Here is a 24626-nt window from a genome sequence, read left to right as displayed (position 1 = left end):
ATGTACTTAAAACTATACAGTTAGAAAATTCTAAGAAAGTTTGTGATAAAATTCCAACATCTTAATACTTTTAAGCATCTTATTTTTTAGGAAAGATATTTTAACCTGTGTATGCATTAGAGGTATTCGTAAAACTCAACTGATCGTCATCAGTCTCCTGATGACGATCAGTTGTGACAATGTTAGATGTTGCATTGTTAGCGACTTAACATAAAGTTAATGAATCGGTTTATTTGACAGTTAGGGTGCGACTAAGCAGGCGCAAGCGAGCGAATTTTCCAAGCGAGCGAGAATATATGGAGAGGCGAGAAGCGATAAATATCATAACCTGTCAAATATGTGCGAGAACCAGAAATTCGCTCTCGCCAGCGTTATTTCTCGCTTCTCGTTTGTGCATGGTTTTCCTTTGCGAAAACTAAATCGCTCGCAACCTCTTGCTCGCTCTAAATTCGCGTCTGCATAGTCGCACCCTTATCGAGCTGATTGGATCGAAGGTTAAATCTCAGACGTCCCGATTTGAGCGAATCATTCTCGAGTTGCATAGCTAATCCCCGCGCTTCAAACATCCCATTGTTTGAAATGCAGGAAGATAGAGGTGGTCACTGGTCATATCTCCAGAGGAATCGGACTTAATGACGATTTTACTTGTTATTATCATTTACAATTTGGTTTTTTATAATATAAAACTCATCTCCATCCTCAAAAGTAAGCGTTTTGCCATTTTATAATATTTAATAATATAAAAAGTTTTTTTAATGAAATATCATAACAGATGGTACTACACTCAATTTTAAATTCCTTTGCTGAAAAACTCGTTGCTGAATGTTTTTTCTAAGGACATAATAAACGGTAACATCTTCCTAAATACGATGCTAATCTTTTCAGTGCCCCAACTAGTTTCTGATAGAATTATCGACACTATTTTGTTTCAACAAGATGGGGCACTACCATTTTGCAGCAGTTGTCTGGACTTCCGGCATGAAACTTTTCGGATAGGAAGAAGTTCAGTCAGATTTTTGGCTCCAAGTTCAAACCTCTAGATTTTTTTGATAAGGATTTTATTAAATCAGAGGTGTATGACGTTAAGATTAACAGCATTAATCAACTGAAGGGAAGGATTACAGCTGCAGTGATTAAGATGACACCTGATATCTTAAAATAAGTATACTGCGCTACCACTGTACATTGAGATGTGTTGACATGCAAGGGAGTCATGTTGAATGTATTGATTTTTTGCTTCTTATTTACACCACGACGAAAGTTATTAAAATATTTTTCCAGAAATAGTTACTTTATAAACACTCTGTATTTATAATTGTCGTCTTAGATGCTTTAAAATTAATATTTATATAGTCATCATTATACAGATGTGTTTACAATATTNTATGGTAAAATCTCATAACAGATGGCACCACACACAATGTTATTCATTATAATTAAAAATATAAAAGTTATTTTTAAACAAAATCTCATAATAGCGAGGAAATTACGCAAATCGCTACTGGATTTTTCTTTGAAATATATAATTTTTTGGCTGAGATGAGCTAATTTTTGTGGCATTGTAAAAAATTGTCAAGAACGAAATATTTTAGGCAGCACTTTTCGTCATTCTTCTGTTTTTAACAAATAAAAGTACAAATGTAAATTTATATATACAGTAAACATATAGTTTTACTACTCGGTGCGTTTTATTTCGGTTACAAGTAGGATGTGGTGTCAGTTAAATAGAACTTTAAAACGTTTTCCCTATTAACTATAAAATTTATTTCGTATTGTTAATTTTACAGGTTTTGTAATGCACAGATAGGTGAGTAATACTTACGCGAAGCTTTCAAGTTAATCAAAAACATTAATTAATTAATTAATTAATTAAAATCATAATTGCGTCGTTGAATTACAACTTTAATCAACGAGCTTACTATGTTTCTTCCACGCTCAAGAAGGCGACTTCCGTTTTGCGCGAACATATACTGGCTTCAGTTAATTTCAGGCCGCCGCTCCAGTATTATAGCTCCATGAACACATTTGGGTGATCTGCTAAGAGTGAGGTGCCTCTCGGGAGGACTGGTTTCTATAAAATGTCTTACATCTAAATAGAAACTGGTTTCTATTTAGATGTAAAACACGTGAAGAACAACCAGAAAACTCCACATGGCCAGCCCGTTAGTCAGGCGCGAACCCACGATCACTGGCCATGGCCACATATATACCGTTTGCGGTCTGAATTATTTTACAGTAACTTATTTTAATTACCTCATATATTTGTGGTTATTAATTCAAACTAAACATATTAAAAGTTTTCGAAATTTTAGAAATTTCTCAGAATTTTGGGCAAAACTTGTTTATAATTATGTTTAAAACGTTTTGCGCAAAGTACAAATTTTTGATATTTTTATTCTTTTAAAATATTTGTTTCAACTGTTTTCATACGATGTGTTACGAAACAATTTGATCTATATGAGTGACATTATTGTATTTTAGAACTGAAATACAGATAAATTATTTTTAAGGTCGTTCTCAAAACGATAATATATTGTTTTTTATCACAGTTTCGTGCAAATAATTATTACTTATGCTTATTACTATTACATTATTCGTTACAAACGGAGTTTTATAGCTGGCTATTATAGGCAGACTGTCTGCAAACGTGTTTAATCTTAGTAACATTTCGTTTTATTCATTCAAAACTCCACCTAAACTTGGCTTCTACTAATTTCACTTCAACTTTGCGAGATTACTAAATATCACAGTTTCTTTTCCATTAGCACAGTATTGTGCTTCATTCTTTTCACACTTTATCATCCATTTCGCTTTAACAAATACAATGAGTTTACTTTAGTTTTATTTTTACTTTATCTCGACTGTTATTTTAAACTAAAGAATGGCAATCTTATACTAATCAATAAAATATATTGCCGTGTTACTCAGATACATCGCGTTAGTCTGTCTTACACTAAAAGAATAATTCATTTAGAAAAAAAGTATACCTATAATAAAAGTATAATGTAGCTATTATTTTTAGTATAGATTCTAGATTTTCCTTTAATATTCTTCAGTATATACCGAATTGGATGTATCTGGATAAACATCAATGTTCTTAATTAATCCTAAGTATCGAATTGCTGCTGTAAAGCCATACAGTACATACAGTTAATTTCCTGTTGTTACTGTAAACATCATTCGAGGTAAAAAATAATGATGTCTGTTAAGAACAGAATTCACTCACTTTGCACGAGATTGTTTTTATTAATCTTAGCTTAAAGAATTTCTTTGTTCTCAGTTTTATCCTATTGGCTTTATTTTGGCACAATACTATACAAATTTATTTTGCACTTCGTTGCTGATTGAGTATTTAATTGTATCAAATTGCATACATTAATATTTTCAATATTTTATGCAAGTATTCCACTTTGTATTACATCAAATGGTAAATATAAGATGGAAATTCTGTAACAATATTTAAAAATTTATTCAGGCTATGTGTAAAACATTAGTTAGTGTATTATATAAAATGCCGCAGACCTATAATAAGAATACAGAGTTCAAAAAATACACTGTATGTACTCGTAGTTCAATGCAATGGAAATTTACTAAAAAATCATGTGGTTTTTCCAGCACTAAACTCTTCTAGATTTATTTCTCATTTTGAATAAATAACCTTTTTACTAAATAATAAAAATCATAATTTAGTATTTAAAATAATACTGAAATTGAGACTTCCTATATGATAAAAATTTATTTAGAATTCTTAATTATCGTTTTTAACCAGACATTAAAGATGAAATGTAAAAAATGATATTTTGTGAGTAAATAAATATTGAATAAACAAATATTTACAATAAAATGTCTTTTGACGAATAATGATTAGGCCTATATTTTTTCAGAAAATGCGCCTTCAAGAAAGAATAATCTTTGCATGACAATTTTCTTAAATATTGCATTTTCCTTATCATTGGCATCGTCAATGTTGATGAATAGTATACAAACTAACTTGTAAGTGTTCATTTCTTTGAAGATGGTATGAAGCTGTCATCAAGATAGCTTAATTAATAGTGTAATAACCTGTCTTATCTTATCATCATTTGTATTGCGAGTCTATAAAATCTTTAATAGCAATTCTTCTTGTTTTTAGTTAATCTGTTTCAGATAATGGTGTATCTAAAATTGAAACATGATACATATAAATGAAATAATATATAAGTTACTATACTCTAATATTGTAATTATAATGTTATAATAAAAATTGCTTGTAAAGAGATTATCTTTAATTTTTGTTTGGTGTCTTCAGGTATTTTCCACGTAAATTTTTCTAATTTTGAATTTAACTAACTTGAATGTTTTGACTTCCAACAAATAAAAAATTTTCTAAAATGCTGAATTAAAATATTATAGAAAAACTAAATTAAGCATGTAGTTATTAAATATTCGCATTTCTTTTTGAACTCGCCTATTTACAAAATATGTAGTCTAATGTTAATATATGTTGGCATATACCAGTTTTACGGTTCACATTGGCTCTGAATCAATATTTTAATTTTTACGAAGAATTAACAACACATTTAAAGATTATTAAGTACTAACTTTCGATTCTGATATATTCTTTGCGCATTTGCAATACAAAACTGAACATTTTGCCTTAATTACAGTTAATTAAACTCAGTTAAATTGATTTTCTTCTATTATAGTCAACTAAGTCTATCTTACAATTTTTGTAATAACTCAGGATGTATTTCTTCATAATTCGAAGTTTAGACTATTTACAAAAAGTCAAAATAGAGCCAGAAGTAGTTTAAAAAGGTATAGAGGGCCAGAAGCAGTTTAAAAAGGTGGATAAAAATGAAAAGGGTGAAGAATTTCTTTGTGTTTTTAATTATAAAAGTGTCAGAAACCTACAAGAAAAGGCTGACACTTGATCTTTTTTAATCTTGTGAAGTTTTTTTTACCAATTTTTAACTGTGTTTAAGAAGAGTTCTTCAAAGCAAGTTTTTTAAGACTGTTACTTCTGTGGTAGTGTATAAAGGATAAAGATAGACTCAAAAGTTATTTTGACTTTTTGTAAATAGTCTAAACTGCGAATTATAAGTCTATCTTATTAATAGGACATTTACAAAACTCTTTATTTTTCACCTGTTGTTCCTGTCACAGGAACAACAGGTGAAAAATAAAGAGTTTTTTTAAGAACTTTAAAAACTCATACTTATTGCAAATAACTATCACACCACCGTAAATGTCCTATTAATAAGATAGGTCTTAGTTGATTATAATAGAATAAAACAAGAGATAAAGACGTAAAGGCAACTAAATTAATCAGTTAAATTGATTTTGTAAAAAAATTACTACAGATAATCATTATCACCCAAACTATCGTTACTCATAGCTACAACAAATTACTATTTATTTACATACATTTCATATTGTTATAGATTTTTATACAAATAGTAAGAAAACGAAAAGGTTACTACGATATAATTTACATTATATAAATTGCCTGTAAAAGAAGTTATATTAATTAATTAATAGGGAAAGCTATTTTGTACTGCTTCTCAATTATTATATTATCACTAAGAAGTACTTTATATTAATGTATTTTTTAAGTAACCGAGTGATCGAGAAGATTAAGGCTGTCGATCCGGGGCAGGGGATTGAATTCGGGAAAGCAACCCAGGAATTTTTCATGGCGGTCTGTCCCTGATATGTAGGGCCCCTTCCTATTGTATCCATTGTGAGGTTGGTCGAAACCACGATGGGTAGTGCCTACCAATGGCCGAGTGAATAAAACCACCGAACTCTGGTAGTTGGTAGAGGGTTTGCGCCAACCAACGGGCTGGCAGTATGGAATTTTCCGAATTTTCTTCACTATCTAACACTTAAATAAGAGTTAGTTTTTGATAGAAAGTCCTCCCAGAAGGCACTCCTTTGGTAGATCGATCACGTGCTGCCTTGCCTTAGCCGAGCATTCTATTTTCGAACAGATTATTTTTGTCTATTTAATTTGTTCTTAAGAATTCAAACAGATTATTTCTGTTTTTCAACGGCACACAAAGACAGGTTATTTCTGTCTTGTGTGCCATTAGAAACCAACCAGTGGCTCTTTATCAGCGCTGAAATCTTCAACATTATTCACAAATTTTTTCTAGCCTAATCCAAGATAGAAGAATGTGCAAATAATATAAATTATTATTATTTTTACTTTAAAATTAAGTAATGATTCAATTTTATAAATATTAAATAATATATCTAACATGTATAACTTAATTAAAAATATAAGCTATGTATTTATAAATATATAAATATGTAAATATCTATCAATATTTGTGTTTCAGTATCTTAAAATAAAATTTCGGTAATAAATTGAATAATTTGAAATTTTGTAATAAAACTTTAAATTAATATACCTTTTCGGGAGAATAAGCACCAGGACCTGGAGTGTCATTAGTATTGTTGAAAGGAATCCTTTCTCGCATACTGAAAGATGGCGATTTCAATTTATATGTATCGGGATGTGGAAGATAATATGAACCTGGACCTGGAGTCTGAAAATAAATAAATCAATCTCATTTTAAAAAATTTTTATTGGTTTTAAAAGGATGGAATTAATTAAATAAAATGTGGATAAAATAGAATAATACCGTAATAAATTAACAATTATTTGTCATTGAGTTAATTTTAATAGGAAAGGTAAATTAGAATGAAACTCAAACTTTAGATAGAAATTTCTATTCGACTTAAATTACAGTAGGGTGATCGGTTAACGAACATAATCCGTTCGCTAACCGATTATCGATTTACCATAGGTTTTATGGGAATTTGATTAATTCGTTCTGGAGACCCCCCAAAAATAAAAATTATATATTTTCTTACTACATTTATTTATATATAATAATAAAAATACATATATACACAGTCTTGCATTTTTATTAGTCATGTTTTTTCCGTTTGTGGGGGTTAAAGAATCTGTCTAATGTCGATTGCTTTTCTCTCTTCAAGATTTTTCACAAGTAATTAATAGCATTGTAATTGTAGAGATCCCTAAGCCTATTAACCTCAACTTGGTTTGGATTCTCTTTCAGAAGAAAACATATCTCGCTGAGTTTCTTGGTGTTCTTCTTTCAAGAGTTTTTGGCATTTTTCTGTCGTCAGATTCGTTTCAGGTTCCATTATGAGCTCTTCAATGTTTTTTATTTCTCAGATGTGATTTTTGTTACTCCTTAAGCTGCTTGAGTCTTCTTGATAATACAGTATCTTTCTTAAGATTGAACTTCGGCCTACTGTAGACCTGTTCAAGCCATACTGCCCAGCAACAACAGATACCAGACATCTGCCCACTCTCTTTGCTATTATACTCTCACCTTTCGAAAATAAAAACCGACGCAAAACTTAACGAGTGCACGCCCGACAGTCTCGCGAATACTGTAAAAGAATTGTTTCTGTCAGAAAAATAAACGGCTGGAATTACAAGGAAGAGTTTCAAACTTCGGAGGAATACTATCCGATCAGTATATACCGAGTTGAGCGTTGATGTCGATGTCTCCCGCGCTCCAAAAAGTTTCGAATTGTTGTCCGAAGACGAGGGAAGACCAATCGGTATTCATTATTTTACGTCGCTTCTTATTGAGTTTGTTCTGTGAAGTGTTCGTTATCCGATCATGTGTTCGTTGTCCGAACATAAAAATCTTTAGCGAAAGTGTTCGTTATTCAATTTGTTCGTTAACCGATCACCCACTGTATATATATTTGAGTACTTTATGTATCAAGTCATCAAAAGATCTCATTGTTGATTTATAATCTTTTGTTATATATATTTGAAAGTAAATTATTATTTTTGAAATAAATAAATTTGATCAAGTTTATATTTTATAATGATAAAATATTTCATTCAGCATTTGTTATTAATCAGAACTTTATGTAATACTTATTTATAATCTCTTCCTTTTTTAACACATCAGAAGTTAATTTAACGTTACTCAAAGATACTCATCGACAATGAACTACAGGTATATAATAGCTATACACAAATGTTTCAAAGACTTATAATAAAAGCACAGGTTATTTATTTAATTGTATGATTGTATTAAAAGTAATTTTGTTTCCATTCATTTCCAAATTCCATTGTTGTGTACAAAATTAATCTAAGACAAGAATGACAAATATTTTCCGGAAGTAGGCCAAATATAAGTAACTGAGAAATTGTTCAAGGTCCACACGGCAAAATATTTGAAGGGCCATTCGACATTCTACATTGATAGGACATCGATAACAATAGCAAGGTTATCTCGATCTCGCTATTATTATCGATGCCATTGAGTAGCATAATCGATTTGTTTAAAAATGGTTTTTTTTCAGTCTTAAACACTTCTCTGAAAAGATTTCTAAATCTTTAAAATTGCATTAAATCTGAAAAATAACTGGAAAAAAATATATCAATTTCAAGAAAGTTTAATACAAGAAACACAGCGCTATAGTCTATGTATAATTATAATAGTACTGTAATTAGTTTTTGGCAATAATAAATAATCCTATTAATAAATTAGCTCAAGCATTTTGATCAATTAAAAATTGAACTGATACAGAATACAATCGATTTTTAAATTTCTGTAATGAAAATAGTTGTTACCCAAAATATTTGTTATGTAAAACTATTAATTTTTTAAACTTTACTTTTTTTAGACTATAAATTGAAAATATAGAAACAAGACACTAAAATTTTTACTGGAAAATTTTTAGGAACACTAAAATATTGATTCTATTATACAGCAATTCTAATAACCGGAACGCAAAAGTATATTACCTATAGGAGGAAAAATAAAAACAATGATATAGAGAACGATTTTACAGTTATCAAATGAACAAAATTAACTGAATGCTACAAAATCTTCAAAATTTGATTATGTTGAAAATGTGTTAAATAATTATTTAAATATTCATTTATTTTCGCTTGTTTTGAATTCACATTACATAGTATAAATCATAATCGCCTGCCTCGAAAATGACACAAAAATATCTGAAATTCATTTAAATCTAATAACCGAAAGTATGATTCCAGTAAACGACTAAAATTTATTTAACTTATTTATTGTGACATCGTCACAGTGCCGGGCTGTAATTTTTAATCATATTTTTAATTTATTTAATTTAAAATATATGATCTCCACCTCAAATTAATAGTGGATTGCCCCTGAATATCATACTTTTTCTTTAACAATAGAGTTATGCCGATCATCTATCTAACACCTTTCAGGAGAAAATTTTAAATTGAAATAACATGATTTCCGATTTGCATCGGAAGTTTATTTGTTTATTTATAGTTAATCGGGTCCTTCTGCTCCTAAGATTTTCATATCTGGTCTCGACTTTCATCTACCTAAATTTTTTATTGAGATTAAGGAACGATAGACGAACGGATGGACGACAGTGGGAATTAATAGGTCTACAAATTAAAAGAATAAAAATCGTAATACGTACAGTGCTTGCTGTTGAAGCACGAACAATAACGTGGTCAATAGTAATTTTCGTAAAACGGTTTGATCTTATAATTAGTGTGGTTACTTTCTCACAGTTGTCTCAGCTGATTTCACGAAGACACACGAAGTCATTCAAACAGTTAAACGAAATCGCTCGAAATATATCAATCGTGAAGTAAATAAGAAAATAAAGAAATGCTGGACATTTAAATGTTTCGACAGAGGTTGTAGAAGAACGGAACATCTGATTATCCTACCTTAGACTGACAAAAATCAAAAGAAGTTTATATTTATTTTCCGGGGTATTGTATAAAATAATAGGCTAGAGATTCTCAATAAATCTGCCGTAAAACATAATAGAGGCAGACATATTTTTAACTGAATATCATGCGACATTTAAAGGTGACAAGATAATCTTGATTATTGTTGATGATAATTAAGGAAGTTGTAATAATTCGATGCTAGGTAGTAGTATAACATATAATGGATTACATCGGTGGAACGGACCAATGGTGAACTTCTGCTTCTACTTTTTTATGTTAATTCAAAAAAATAATTAATAGATGAAAAGACTTTGATTTCTATGAAAACTAATATAAAGAAATTCGTATTTTTTTATTAACAAACTTATCTCAAAGTTTTTTTATAATCCATTGTTTAATCAAACATTAATCAGAAAATTTTTATGATGCGTGTATTTTTATGAGCATTAGCTTATGAAATTGTTTTTAATTACTGATCTATATAAATATGCAGAATCTACATAGATTAAGTGTTATTTGTGTACAGAAACAATTAAGGCTGCTTCACACTAAATATCTGTTCAGCACAGCACATTCCAGTAAAAGAGTTGCCTTAGCAACAAGTGTTGTCGGACAGCAAATTCATTTGCCGCATCATATAGCAACAGAGTGTAGTGAGTTTGCTGTATTGAAAGCGTACTGTTATCTAGTAGCCAATAAAACAGCAACATTTGGAGAAAGTCGCTTATACAGTAACAAATGCAGCAACGAATCAAAACTTTGCTGTACAGGAAAGTTTTTGAAAACATAGTGTGTAGGCGAAACGTTAATAGCACTTGTTAAAGAAAGTGAATACATCTACAGTCGAAAACTAAAGAAATAGGATAAAATATCAAATTAACAATGCTCCGAAAAATATAAAAGCAACGAAAGCTTTTGTTATATTTAGCTTTTATTAAGTAAGTGCTTTTGATCGAACGTTTCATTTTTTTTTTTTTTTTTGCATTTCCTCGTTGGCTATTCTATTCACGTATCAAACAGCTTATAACAGTAATGTGAGAGCTAAATATTGTCCAGTATCCAGTAATGTCTTGTACCGGAATGTACTGTGCTAGACAAATATGTATAGCGTGACACGGCCTTTAGATCTTAAAGTAGGAAGGGATATTTTTATTACAACTTTATTATCCAGAAATCCGAATGAATTTATTAAACTGCCTAATTTCTTTAATTACAATAAGTTCTCCCAATAATTATATTTTCTTACTTTTTCAGTTTTCCGTATTCAAACATTTCACTTAACTGTCATTTTTCATATAATTATAAATTCTAAGGAAGTACAAAGATGGCCTTATATCCGAGGCGGTCAAGATGTTAAGATATAGGCTACATCATAAAATGGAAATCAATAAATAGTTAACATTTCACCAATACCCTATGTTTTATTACTCAACACTTCGGCATTCCCAATTATAAACTGTAAATCATTTATCAGTTTTACTTTGAACAATACTTATTGAATTTGAATTCCAAACAGTTATTTAAATAATTTTAATGTAACTTAACATGTAACTATTAAAATAATAATCATATGCCACGTTAAAATATTTCAGTAATGCACTGTGCATACAACATAAATATCGAATGTATTCAAGCGTGTGTTCTCGTAAATTGCTATCATTATTATTTTTTAAACTTTTAAGATCAGTTCATTGATATTTAAGTCAATCTTCCCAATACTTCCCAATCCAGAATTTTTCTATTAAATAGTTTTTGTAATTATATTAACGAAATTCAAAACCTGCCTGCAAATATCAATTCTTTGATATTGCTAATATTCGTTTTATTTTTTTTTCAAATAACATATAATAATATATCAAAGATATTACAACAGTTATTATTCAAAGATAACTTTAAGTATAATATCTTCATGAAGACAAAAATCTTTATCTTCGATATAACTGAAAATATTTGTTTTATTAAATAAGACCCAATCTAAATAATATAATACCTTCTCTTATAAGTTATATCTATTTATATTTTTGATTACTTTAAAATTATTTAATTAATATTTTTAGAATTACAATTTATAAATAATATACATAAACTTGCTGTTTTATCGAATGATCACATATTAGTTAAACACTGCATGATAAGAGAAGATCGAAAGCTTGTTTCTTTCATCTAGAAAATGTACACTATTACGTCAGTTTGACGTCATTTTAAATTTGTTCATTGTAAAACTCAAGAGGTGACGTCAAATTGACGTTCAACTGTACACTTTCTGGACAAAAGGAAGATTCAAATTATTAATTGATTTTGGTGAAGATCATTTCTTTTATTTAAAATTGCTAACGTTTTAGCAGTTGAAAATAAAATCAAATGTTGTGTAGTTATTTATAGGAGTAAATAATATAAAATTACGTAAATATTTATTAAATGAATTTATCGTGCATGGATAGAAAATTCCGGTTTTTACTACATTAAATGACAAATCATTTGTCTACAATAAATTCAATTAATATTGTGAAATAATTAAAAAAATAATAATAATAAATTTTTGTTTGAAAGTCCAAAAATTCTAATCTGATCTAAATTGTTACTTGCAAACATTTAATATATAATTGACATATAAGTCACTTTAATTATTACACGATTATTTACGTCATTTGATATTATCGTGGAATGAAGGTTTCGTTTACAATTCGAGAAATCTGATTCTACTCCTGTATATTAAGTTATTTTTATTTCTTTGTCAGATAATTTTCCTTGAATATAAAGCATGTCTGAAGATAAAATAATTAACAATTATTGTCATTTGAAATTTACTAAATAATTCAACTCTATTAAAGTATTTAATCTGTGATATTTAAAAACTTAAATATACAAATGAATTTCGGTTGGTTTTATGATTTTAAGACATAATGATGTCAAATAATTAAAGAATTTTTAATCGAAAAAATTTTCAATAATTAATATAATTATTACATGATATTTTAGATTAATTTCATTCTTAATTAAATACTAAGTAAATCTGTTATGATTTACTATACCAATGCATAAAATAAACTATTGCGAACGGATATAGAGCTTCGAACGTATCAATAGCTTATATAATTAAACTTACAATTACAACAGGAGAAAGAAACGTCTTATTAAAATAAGTAAATGATATCGTAAAATGAGCTCCAATTTTAAAAAATTCCAATAAACTATAAAAAATTTTTTATTTCATAATAACGAAATAGTTCCATAGTCGACGAAGTGACATCTCACAACGCGCCTTATAGGCTTTTCTTATAGGCTTGCAGAAAGAAAAGGCCCGTTGTGAGATGTCACTTATTCGACTATGAAACCATTTCGTTATTATAAATTTAGTTTTTTACTTTAGTTTTTATAGTTTAATGGAATTTTTTAAATTAAGTGAATGAAACTATTGTATTATCTTTAAAAAAACAATCTAGTTCGTCCAAAATTTATTGTCAAAACGAAATATTAATATCAAAATTAATTTAAAATACAGTACTTTAAAATTTAATAACTGATGCAACATTTGAGACAATATATAGGCTATAAGTTATGTATTTTCAGCAACTGATAAACTAGTCAAGAATTAAGAAATGACATAAAATTTAGAGATACATTAATATTAAATTCGTATATTATCTTCAGTTTCAACAAACAATATTGACGCTTTAAAACATAGATAATTATATATATTATATTTTTTTAAAAATGAAAATTTTTTTTGTTATTGATCTACCGATAACCGATTTATATTGATACTCATCTAGAAAATAACAAGAAATTGATTTTTATTAATCTATCTTTTCACTGATTTTTCCATAAATAATGCTAGAAATAATGCTGTTAACGAAATACATAACTTATTATATAAAATTAAAACAAATTAAAGCGCACCTCATCTATAAGTTCTGTCATTCGCTTTATCTATTGAAGCCCGGTCCCGAAAAACTTATCGAAATTAATCTATAATGCAGAAATAAAAATAAATAGCTTAGAAAAATATAATCAATAAAATTAAAAGAATAACGCTAAAATATTTCTATTAATTTAATAAAGAAGCAAACCTGAATATCTCAAATTTTCAGCCCACTCGAAATAACATTCAATACTTTACATCTGACAATCTGATCCTTGCAACTAACAGGATATGTAGCTTAAAACAGGTTCCTTCCTGTTGGCGATCTTGCAGATCGAGTTATGTCATTGACCCATATCCTTTTTATCTGACAGAGAAGTATTTTATATGTGTACAATGTTTATACACAATACAACTCTATTTTATAAATTATATAATTTTGGTGTTTAAAATCATCTCTGACATCCTGTTCGTAGGTCTGTTTCGTAACGAGAACACAGGGGGAATCTTTTGTCGGTTCCCAATAAATTAATTCGAAATATAGCTGTATTAAGCAGAAGATTCATCTTAAACATTGTATTGTAGGAAAAATTATAGAATTTTATCAACTTAAATTCAGAGTAATATAGTAATATATATATATATATTATGTTACATATTAATGTTTTCAACCAAAAATGTATNATTTATTTATATATAATAATAAAAATACATATATACACAGTCTTGCATTTTTATTAGTCATGTTTTTTCCGTTTGTGGGGGTTAAAGAATCTGTCTAATGTCGATTGCTTTTCTCTCTTCAAGATTTTTCACAAGTAATTAATAGCATTGTAATTGTAGAGATCCCTAAGCCTATTAACCTCAACTTGGTTTGGATTCTCTTTCAGAAGAAAACATATCTCGCTGAGTTTCTTGGTGTTCTTCTTTCAAGAGTTTTTGGCATTTTTCTGTCGTCAGATTCGTTTCAGGTTCCATTATGAGCTCTTCAATGTTTTTTATTTCTCAGATGTGATTTTTGTTACTCCTTAAGCTGCTTGAGTCTTCTTGATAATACAGTATCTTTCTTAAGATTGAACTTCGGCCTACTGTAGACCTGTTCAAGCCATACTGCCCAGCAACAACAGATACCAGACATCTGCCCACTCTCTTTGCTATTATACTCTCACCTTTCGAAAATAAAAACCGACGCAAAACTTAACGAGTGCACGCCCGACAGTCTCGCGAATACTGTAAAAGAATTGTTTCTGTCAGAAAAATAAACGGCTGGAATTACAAGGAAGAGTTTCAAACTTCGGAGGAATACTATCCGATCAGTATATACCGAGTTGAGCGTTGATGTCGATGTCTCCCGCGCTCCAAAAAGTTTCGAATTGTTGTCCGAAGACGAGGGAAGACCAATCGGTATTCATTATTTTACGTCGCTTCTTATTGAGTTTGTTCTGTGAAGTGTTCGTTATCCGATCATGTGTTCGTTGTCCGAACATAAAAATCTTTAGCGAAAGTGTTCGTTATTCAATTTGTTCGTTAACCGATCACCCACTGTATATATATTTGAGTACTTTATGTATCAAGTCATCAAAAGATCTCATTGTTGATTTATAATCTTTTGTTATATATATTTGAAAGTAAATTATTATTTTTGAAATAAATAAATTTGATCAAGTTTATATTTTATAATGATAAAATATTTCATTCAGCATTTGTTATTAATCAGAACTTTATGTAATACTTATTTATAATCTCTTCCTTTTTTAACACATCAGAAGTTAATTTAACGTTACTCAAAGATACTCATCGACAATGAACTACAGGTATATAATAGCTATACACAAATGTTTCAAAGACTTATAATAAAAGCACAGGTTATTTATTTAATTGTATGATTGTATTAAAAGTAATTTTGTTTCCATTCATTTCCAAATTCCATTGTTGTGTACAAAATTAATCTAAGACAAGAATGACAAATATTTTCCGGAAGTAGGCCAAATATAAGTAACTGAGAAATTGTTCAAGGTCCACACGGCAAAATATTTGAAGGGCCATTCGACATTCTACATTGATAGGACATCGATAACAATAGCAAGGTTATCTCGATCTCGCTATTATTATCGATGCCATTGAGTAGCATAATCGATTTGTTTAAAAATGGTTTTTTTTCAGTCTTAAACACTTCTCTGAAAAGATTTCTAAATCTTTAAAATTGCATTAAATCTGAAAAATAACTGGAAAAAAATATATCAATTTCAAGAAAGTTTAATACAAGAAACACAGCGCTATAGTCTATGTATAATTATAATAGTACTGTAATTAGTTTTTGGCAATAATAAATAATCCTATTAATAAATTAGCTCAAGCATTTTGATCAATTAAAAATTGAACTGATACAGAATACAATCGATTTTTAAATTTCTGTAATGAAAATAGTTGTTACCCAAAATATTTGTTATGTAAAACTATTAATTTTTTAAACTTTACTTTTTTTAGACTATAAATTGAAAATATAGAAACAAGACACTAAAATTTTTACTGGAAAATTTTTAGGAACACTAAAATATTGATTCTATTATACAGCAATTCTAATAACCGGAACGCAAAAGTATATTACCTATAGGAGGAAAAATAAAAACAATGATATAGAGAACGATTTTACAGTTATCAAATGAACAAAATTAACTGAATGCTACAAAATCTTCAAAATTTGATTATGTTGAAAATGTGTTAAATAATTATTTAAATATTCATTTATTTTCGCTTGTTTTGAATTCACATTACATAGTATAAATCATAATCGCCTGCCTCGAAAATGACACAAAAATATCTGAAATTCATTTAAATCTAATAACCGAAAGTATGATTCCAGTAAACGACTAAAATTTATTTAACTTATTTATTGTGACATCGTCACAGTGCCGGGCTGTAATTTTTAATCATATTTTTAATTTATTTAATTTAAAATATATGATCTCCACCTCAAATTAATAGTGGATTGCCCCTGAATATCATACTTTTTCTTTAACAATAGAGTTATGCCGATCATCTATCTAACACCTTTCAGGAGAAAATTTTAAATTGAAATAACATGATTTCCGATTTGCATCGGAAGTTTATTTGTTTATTTATAGTTAATCGGGTCCTTCTGCTCCTAAGATTTTCATATCTGGTCTCGACTTTCATCTACCTAAATTTTTTATTGAGATTAAGGAACGATAGACGAACGGATGGACGACAGTGGGAATTAATAGGTCTACAAATTAAAAGAATAAAAATCGTAATACGTACAGTGCTTGCTGTTGAAGCACGAACAATAACGTGGTCAATAGTAATTTTCGTAAAACGGTTTGATCTTGTAATTAGTGTGGTTACTTTCTCACAGTTGTCTCAGCTGATTTCACGAAGACACACGAAGTCATTCAAACAGTTAAACGAAATCGCTCGAAATATATCAATCGTGAAGTAAATAAGAAAATAAAGAAATGCTGGACATTTAAATGTTTCGACAGAGGTTGTAGAAGAACGGAACATCTGATTATCCTACCTTAGACTGACAAAAATCAAAAGAAGTTTATATTTATTTTCCGGGGTATTGTATAAAATAATAGGCTAGAGATTCTCAATAAATCTGCCGTAAAACATAATAGAGGCAGACATATTTTTAACTGAATATCATGCGACATTTAAAGGTGACAAGATAATCTTGATTATTGTTGATGATAATTAAGGAAGTTGTAATAATTCGATGCTAGGTAGTAGTATAACATATAATGGATTACATCGGTGGAACGGACCAATGGTGAACTTCTGCTTCTACTTTTTTATGTTAATTCAAAAAAATAATTAATAGATGAAAAGACTTTGATTTCTATGAAAACTAATATAAAGAAATTCGTATTTTTTTATTAACAAACTTATCTCAAAGTTTTTTTATAATCCATTGTTTAATCAAACATTAATCAGAAAATTTTTATGATGCGTGTATTTTTATGAGCATTAGCTTATGAAATTGTTTTTAATTACTGATCTATATAAATATGCAGAATCTACATAGATTAAGTGTTATTTGTGTACAGAAACAATTAAGGCTGCTTCACACTAAATATCTGTTCAGCACAGCACATTCCAGTAAAAGAGTTGCCTTAGCAACAAGTGTTGTCGGACAGCAAATTCATTTGCCGCATCATATAGCAACAGAGTGTAGTGAGTTTGCTGTATTGAAAGCGTACTGTTATCTAGTAGCCAATAAAACAGCAACATTTGGAGAAAGTCGCTTATACAGTAACAAATGCAGCAACGAATCAAAACTTTGCTGTACAGGAAAGTTTTTGAAAACATAGTGTGTAGGCGAAACGTTAATAGCACTTGTTAAAGAAAGTGAATACATCTACAGTCGAAAACTAAAGAAATAGGATAAAATATCAAATTAACAATGCTCCGAAAAATATAAAAGCAACGAAAGCTTTTGTTATATTTAGCTTTTATTAAGTAAGTGCTTTTGATCGAACGTTTCATTTTTTTTTTTTTTTTTTTTTGCATTTCCTCGTTGGCTATTCTATTCACGTATCAAACAGCTTATAACAGTAATGTGAGAGCTAAATATTGTCCAGTATCCAGTAATGTCTTGTACCGGAATGTACTGTGCTAGACAAATATGTATAGCGTGACACGGCCTTTAGATCTTAAAGTAGGAAGGGATATTTTTATTACAACTTTATTATCCAGAAATCCGAATGAATTTATTAAACTGCCTAATTTCTTTAATTACAATAAGTTCTCCCAATAATTATATTTTCTTACTTTTTCAGTTTTCCGTATTCAAACATTTCACTTAACTGTCATTTTTCATATAATTATAAATTCTAAGGAAGTACAAAGATGGCCTTATATCCGAGGCGGTCAAGATGTTAAGATATAGGCTACATCATAAAATGGAAATCAATAAATAGTTAACATTTCACCAATACCCTATGTTTTATTACTCAACACTTCGGCATTCCCAATTATAAACTGTAAATCATTTATCAGTTTTACTTTGAACAATACTTATTGAATTTGAATTCCAAACAGTTATTTAAATAATTTTAATGTAACTTAACATGTAACTATTAAAATAATAATCATATGCCACGTTAAAATATTTCAGTAATGCACTGTGCATACAACATAAATATCGAATGTATTCAAGCGTGTGTTCTCGTAAATTGCTATCATTATTATTTTTTAAACTTTTAAGATCAGTTCATTGATATTTAAGTCAATCTTCCCAATACTTCCCAATCCAGAATTTTTCTATTAAATAGTTTTTGTAATTATATTAACGAAATTCAAAACCTGCCTGCAAATATCAATTCTTTGATATTGCTAATATTCGTTTTATTTTTTTTTCAAATAACATATAATAATATATCAAAGATATTACAACAGTTATTATTCAAAGATAACTTTAAGTATAATATCTTCATGAAGACAAAAATCTTTATCTTCGATATAACTGAAAATATTTGTTTTATTAAATAAGACCCAATCTAAATAATATAATACCTTCTCTTATAAGTTATATCTATTTATATTTTTGATTACTTTAAAATTATTTAATTAATATTTTTAGAATTACAATTTATAAATAATATACATAAACTTGCTGTTTTATCGAATGATCACATATTAGTTAAACACTGCATGATAAGAGAAGATCGAAAGCTTGTTTCTTTCATCTAGAAAATGTACACTATTACGTCAGTTTGACGTCATTTTAAATTTGTTCATTGTAAAACTCAAGAGGTGACGTCAAATTGACGTTCAACTGTACACTTTCTGGACAAAAGGAAGATTCAAATTATTAATTGATTTTGGTGAAGATCATTTCTTTTATTTAAAATTGCTAACGTTTTAGCAGTTGAAAATAAAATCAAATGTTGTGTAGTTATTTATAGGAGTAAATAATATAAAATTACGTAAATATTTATTAAATGAATTTATCGTGCATGGATAGAAAATTCCGGTTTTTACTACATTAAATGACAAATCATTTGTCTACAATAAATTCAATTAATATTGTGAAATAATTAAAAAAATAATAATAATAAATTTTTGTTTGAAAGTCCAAAAATTCTAATCTGATCTAAATTGTTACTTGCAAACATTTAATATATAATTGACATATAAGTCACTTTAATTATTACACGATTATTTACGTCATTTGATATTATCGTGGAATGAAGGTTTCGTTTACAATTCGAGAAATCTGATTCTACTCCTGTATATTAAGTTATTTTTATTTCTTTGTCAGATAATTTTCCTTGAATATAAAGCATGTCTGAAGATAAAATAATTAACAATTATTGTCATTTGAAATTTACTAAATAATTCAACTCTATTAAAGTATTTAATCTGTGATATTTAAAAACTTAAATATACAAATGAATTTCGGTTGGTTTTATGATTTTAAGACATAATGATGTCAAATAATTAAAGAATTTTTAATCGAAAAAATTTTCAATAATTAATATAATTATTACATGATATTTTAGATTAATTTCATTCTTAATTAAATACTAAGTAAATCTGTTATGATTTACTATACCAATGCATAAAATAAACTATTGCGAACGGATATAGAGCTTCGAACGTATCAATAGCTTATATAATTAAACTTACAATTACAACAGGAGAAAGAAACGTCTTATTAAAATAAGTAAATGATATCGTAAAATGAGCTCCAATTTTAAAAAATTCCAATAAACTATAAAAAAATTTTTATTTCATAATAACGAAATAGTTCCATAGTCGACGAAGTGACATCTCACAACGCGCCTTATAGGCTTTTCTTATAGGCTTGCAGAAAGAAAAGGCCCGTTGTGAGATGTCACTTATTCGACTATGAAACCATTTCGTTATTATAAATTTAGTTTTTTACTTTAGTTTTTATAGTTTAATGGAATTTTTTAAATTAAGTGAATGAAACTATTGTATTATCTTTAAAAAAACAATCTAGTTCGTCCAAAATTTATTGTCAAAACGAAATATTAATATCAAAATTAATTTAAAATACAGTACTTTAAAATTTAATAACTGATGCAACATTTGAGACAATATATAGGCTATAAGTTATGTATTTTCAGCAACTGATAAACTAGTCAAGAATTAAGAAATGACATAAAATTTAGAGATACATTAATATTAAATTCGTATATTATCTTCAGTTTCAACAAACAATATTGACGCTTTAAAACATAGATAATTATATATATTATATTTTTTTTAATATTGATATTTTTTTTGTTATTGATCTACCGATAACCGATTTATATTGATACTCGTCTAGAAAATAACAAGAAATTGATTTTTATTAATCTATCTTTTCACTGATTTTTCCATAAATAATGCTAGAAATAATGCTGTTAACGAAATACATAACTTATTATATAAAATTAAAACAAATTAAAGCGCACCTCATCTATAAGTTCTGTCATTCGCTTTATCTATTGAAGCCCGGTCCCGAAAAACTTATCGAAATTAATCTATAATGCAGAAATAAAAATAAATAGCTTAGAAAAATATAATCAATAAAATTAAAAGAATAACGCTAAAATATTTCTATTAATTTAATAAAGAAGCAAACCTGAATATCTCAAATTTTCAGCCCACTCGAAATAACATTCAATACTTTACATCTGACAATCTGATCCTTGCAACTAACAGGATATGTAGCTTAAAACAGGTTCCTTCCTGTTGGCGATCTTGCAGATCGAGTTATGTCATTGACCCATATCCTTTTTATCTGACAGAGAAGTATTTTATATGTGTACAATGTTTATACACAATACAACTCTATTTTATAAATTATATAATTTTGGTGTTTAAAATCATCTCTGACATCCTGTTCGTAGGTCTGTTTCGTAACGAGAACACAGGGGGAATCTTTTGTCGGTTCCCAATAAATTAATTCGAAATATAGCTGTATTAAGCAGAAGATTCATCTTAAACATTGTATTGTAGGAAAAATTATAGAATTTTATCAACTTAAATTCAGAGTAATATAGTAATATATATATATATATTATGTTACATATTAATGTTTTCAACCAAAAATGTATTCAGATATTATCATAAGGGAGGTAGGGAAAAGGTTTATATATAAATTTTGTAATGTTTTGGAGGTAAATCTAAAAGTACTTATGTATATAACTTAAGGGTCGTTTTAAATCTCTTTTGGTTAATTAAGGGAGCACGTGTCTTCTTTTTCCTATAGCTGAATACGTCTGTTTTCAACTTTACTGTAATAAAATTCTTAATTTCTAATTTGGCAAATGTTCTCAGAAGATAATATATGTTTTGAGAGGATAAAAGATGAGCAATACGTAATTTAAATTAAGATAAAATTTTTACTATTTTTATATTGCTTTAAATAAATAAAACAAGTAATAAAAAAATCTCTGTTCTTTATCATATCATAATGAAATGATGAAACATTATTACATGATTATATAATTATGATAATAATTATTATATAGATTATATAATTATTAATTTGGAATGTGTCGGCATTAAAATCGAAATTCAGATTGATGATAACAATACAATTCATCAAAATAAATAGACTTTTAAATAAAGATTGAAATTTCATTAATTTTCTAGAATTAACGATTTGAATAAATATCAGCAGTTTTCAGTAAGGCATTATTATTATTAATTTTAATATATAATACAATATTGTACAGTACTTACGTTTGGCTAAATTGTTGAAAGTATCGAAAATTCATTAAAAAAATAAAAAATATGAGCGATATAAAAACGTTTATACAGAACTTCTTTCCTGTAAAATTCTAATTTTAAATGGAAAGAATTGTTTAAAGCTACCATATTCCACTCTATTGTTTTTATGAATGATAAAATTCACCACGCTTATTACAACAATTTAAATTACGCTTCTTTTTATTTATTTATTTTTTATTTCTTAACTGAAATACAACAATAACAATTTTCAGAATTAAATGTAATTAAACTTTAATATGAAAAGAGAAATTAAATCGCATTCGCGAAGAAGAATATTCACATTTTTAATAAAGAATACAATTTGATAAATATTGATACATTGTTCAATGCTAAGATTTAGGCATAAGTTGCCACGCTCTAACTGAAAGGACAATTTTTAAAAACAAGAAGAAAAAAATACGTTTATCATTATACTACAAGTAGCAGACTTTATTGAAATTCTGTTACAATTACATTATCCAAGAATTCGAGAGGAAAAATATATATTCAAAGAAATTTTTCCAGTTAGAAAATAATTAAGAAAAATTGTAATTAAGTGTTTACTTCTTAAACCGGTATATTTTTCTCTATAAACGTCTGATGATACAGTTTCTTGCAAAACATAAAATAAATTAAAGNATTTGAAAGTAAATTATTATTTTTGAAATAAATAAATTTGATCAAGTTTATATTTTATAATGATAAAATATTTCATTCAGCATTTGTTATTAATCAGAACTTTATGTAATACTTATTTATAATCTCTTCCTTTTTTAACACATCAGAAGTTAATTTAACGTTACTCAAAGATACTCATCGACAATGAACTACAGGTATATAATAGCTATACACAAATGTTTCAAAGACTTATAATAAAAGCACAGGTTATTTATTTAATTGTATGATTGTATTAAAAGTAATTTTGTTTCCATTCATTTCCAAATTCCATTGTTGTGTACAAAATTAATCTAAGACAAGAATGACAAATATTTTCCGGAAGTAGGCCAAATATAAGTAACTGAGAAATTGTTCAAGGTCCACACGGCAAAATATTTGAAGGGCCATTCGACATTCTACATTGATAGGACATCGATAACAATAGCAAGGTTATCTCGATCTCGCTATTATTATCGATGCCATTGAGTAGCATAATCGATTTGTTTAAAAATGGTTTTTTTTCAGTCTTAAACACTTCTCTGAAAAGATTTCTAAATCTTTAAAATTGCATTAAATCTGAAAAATAACTGGAAAAAAATATATCAATTTCAAGAAAGTTTAATACAAGAAACACAGCGCTATAGTCTATGTATAATTATAATAGTACTGTAATTAGTTTTTGGCAATAATAAATAATCCTATTAATAAATTAGCTCAAGCATTTTGATCAATTAAAAATTGAACTGATACAGAATACAATCGATTTTTAAATTTCTGTAATGAAAATAGTTGTTACCCAAAATATTTGTTATGTAAAACTATTAATTTTTTAAACTTTACTTTTTTTAGACTATAAATTGAAAATATAGAAACAAGACACTAAAATTTTTACTGGAAAATTTTTAGGAACACTAAAATATTGATTCTATTATACAGCAATTCTAATAACCGGAACGCAAAAGTATATTACCTATAGGAGGAAAAATAAAAACAATGATATAGAGAACGATTTTACAGTTATCAAATGAACAAAATTAACTGAATGCTACAAAATCTTCAAAATTTGATTATGTTGAAAATGTGTTAAATAATTATTTAAATATTCATTTATTTTCGCTTGTTTTGAATTCACATTACATAGTATAAATCATAATCGCCTGCCTCGAAAATGACACAAAAATATCTGAAATTCATTTAAATCTAATAACCGAAAGTATGATTCCAGTAAACGACTAAAATTTATTTAACTTATTTATTGTGACATCGTCACAGTGCCGGGCTGTAATTTTTAATCATATTTTTAATTTATTTAATTTAAAATATATGATCTCCACCTCAAATTAATAGTGGCATGCTACTGTACACATCATACTTTTTCTTTAACAATGGAGTCGTGCCAGTAATCTGTCTAACACATTTCAGGGGTAAATTGAAATAACATTACTTCTGGTTTGCATCAGAAGTTCGTATATAGTTAATTGGGAGCCTCCTGCCCCCAAGGTTTCCATATCTGGTCTTATCTTTCATCTATGTAACTCCATTCTTAAGATTAAGGAAAGACGAACAGATGATGACAATGAGAATTTATAGGTCTGCATTTTTTTTCAAATGCTGCAAAAAAAAAAAAAAAAA

General features: G+C 27.8%; 1 protein-coding gene across 3 annotated transcripts in view; it reads right to left on the bottom strand.

Moving 5' to 3' along the window:
* The window catches only part of LOC111623383 (outer dense fiber protein 3-like), a 41264-nt gene that overhangs the window by 572 nt on the left and 16066 nt on the right, over positions 1-24626 (bottom strand). The window contains exons 1-3 of one of the 3 annotated variants that reach the window (XM_023365934.1): positions 13795-13954; positions 13625-13693; positions 6396-6533 (exon numbers count right to left, since the gene is read on the bottom strand). In XM_023365934.1, coding sequence (XP_023221702.1) covers positions 6396-6533; positions 13625-13645 — 159 coding nt within the window. In that variant the 5' untranslated portion in view covers positions 13646-13693; positions 13795-13954. Of the gene's footprint in view, positions 1-4054; positions 4159-6395; positions 6534-13624; positions 13694-13794; positions 13955-24626 lie in introns of those variants that run through there. The other 2 variants (XM_023365932.1, XM_023365931.1) reach the window with 2 other exon arrangements.

The sequence above is a fragment of the Centruroides sculpturatus genome, unplaced genomic scaffold (genome assembly GCF_000671375.1).
Source record: "Centruroides sculpturatus isolate CEXI.00-Female unplaced genomic scaffold, Cexi_2.0 scaffold279, whole genome shotgun sequence".
In the NCBI taxonomy this organism is placed as follows: domain Eukaryota; kingdom Metazoa; phylum Arthropoda; class Arachnida; order Scorpiones; family Buthidae; genus Centruroides; species Centruroides sculpturatus.
The sequence above is the reverse complement of the archived record's forward strand: the minus strand, read 5'-3'. Positions and strand labels throughout refer to the sequence as shown.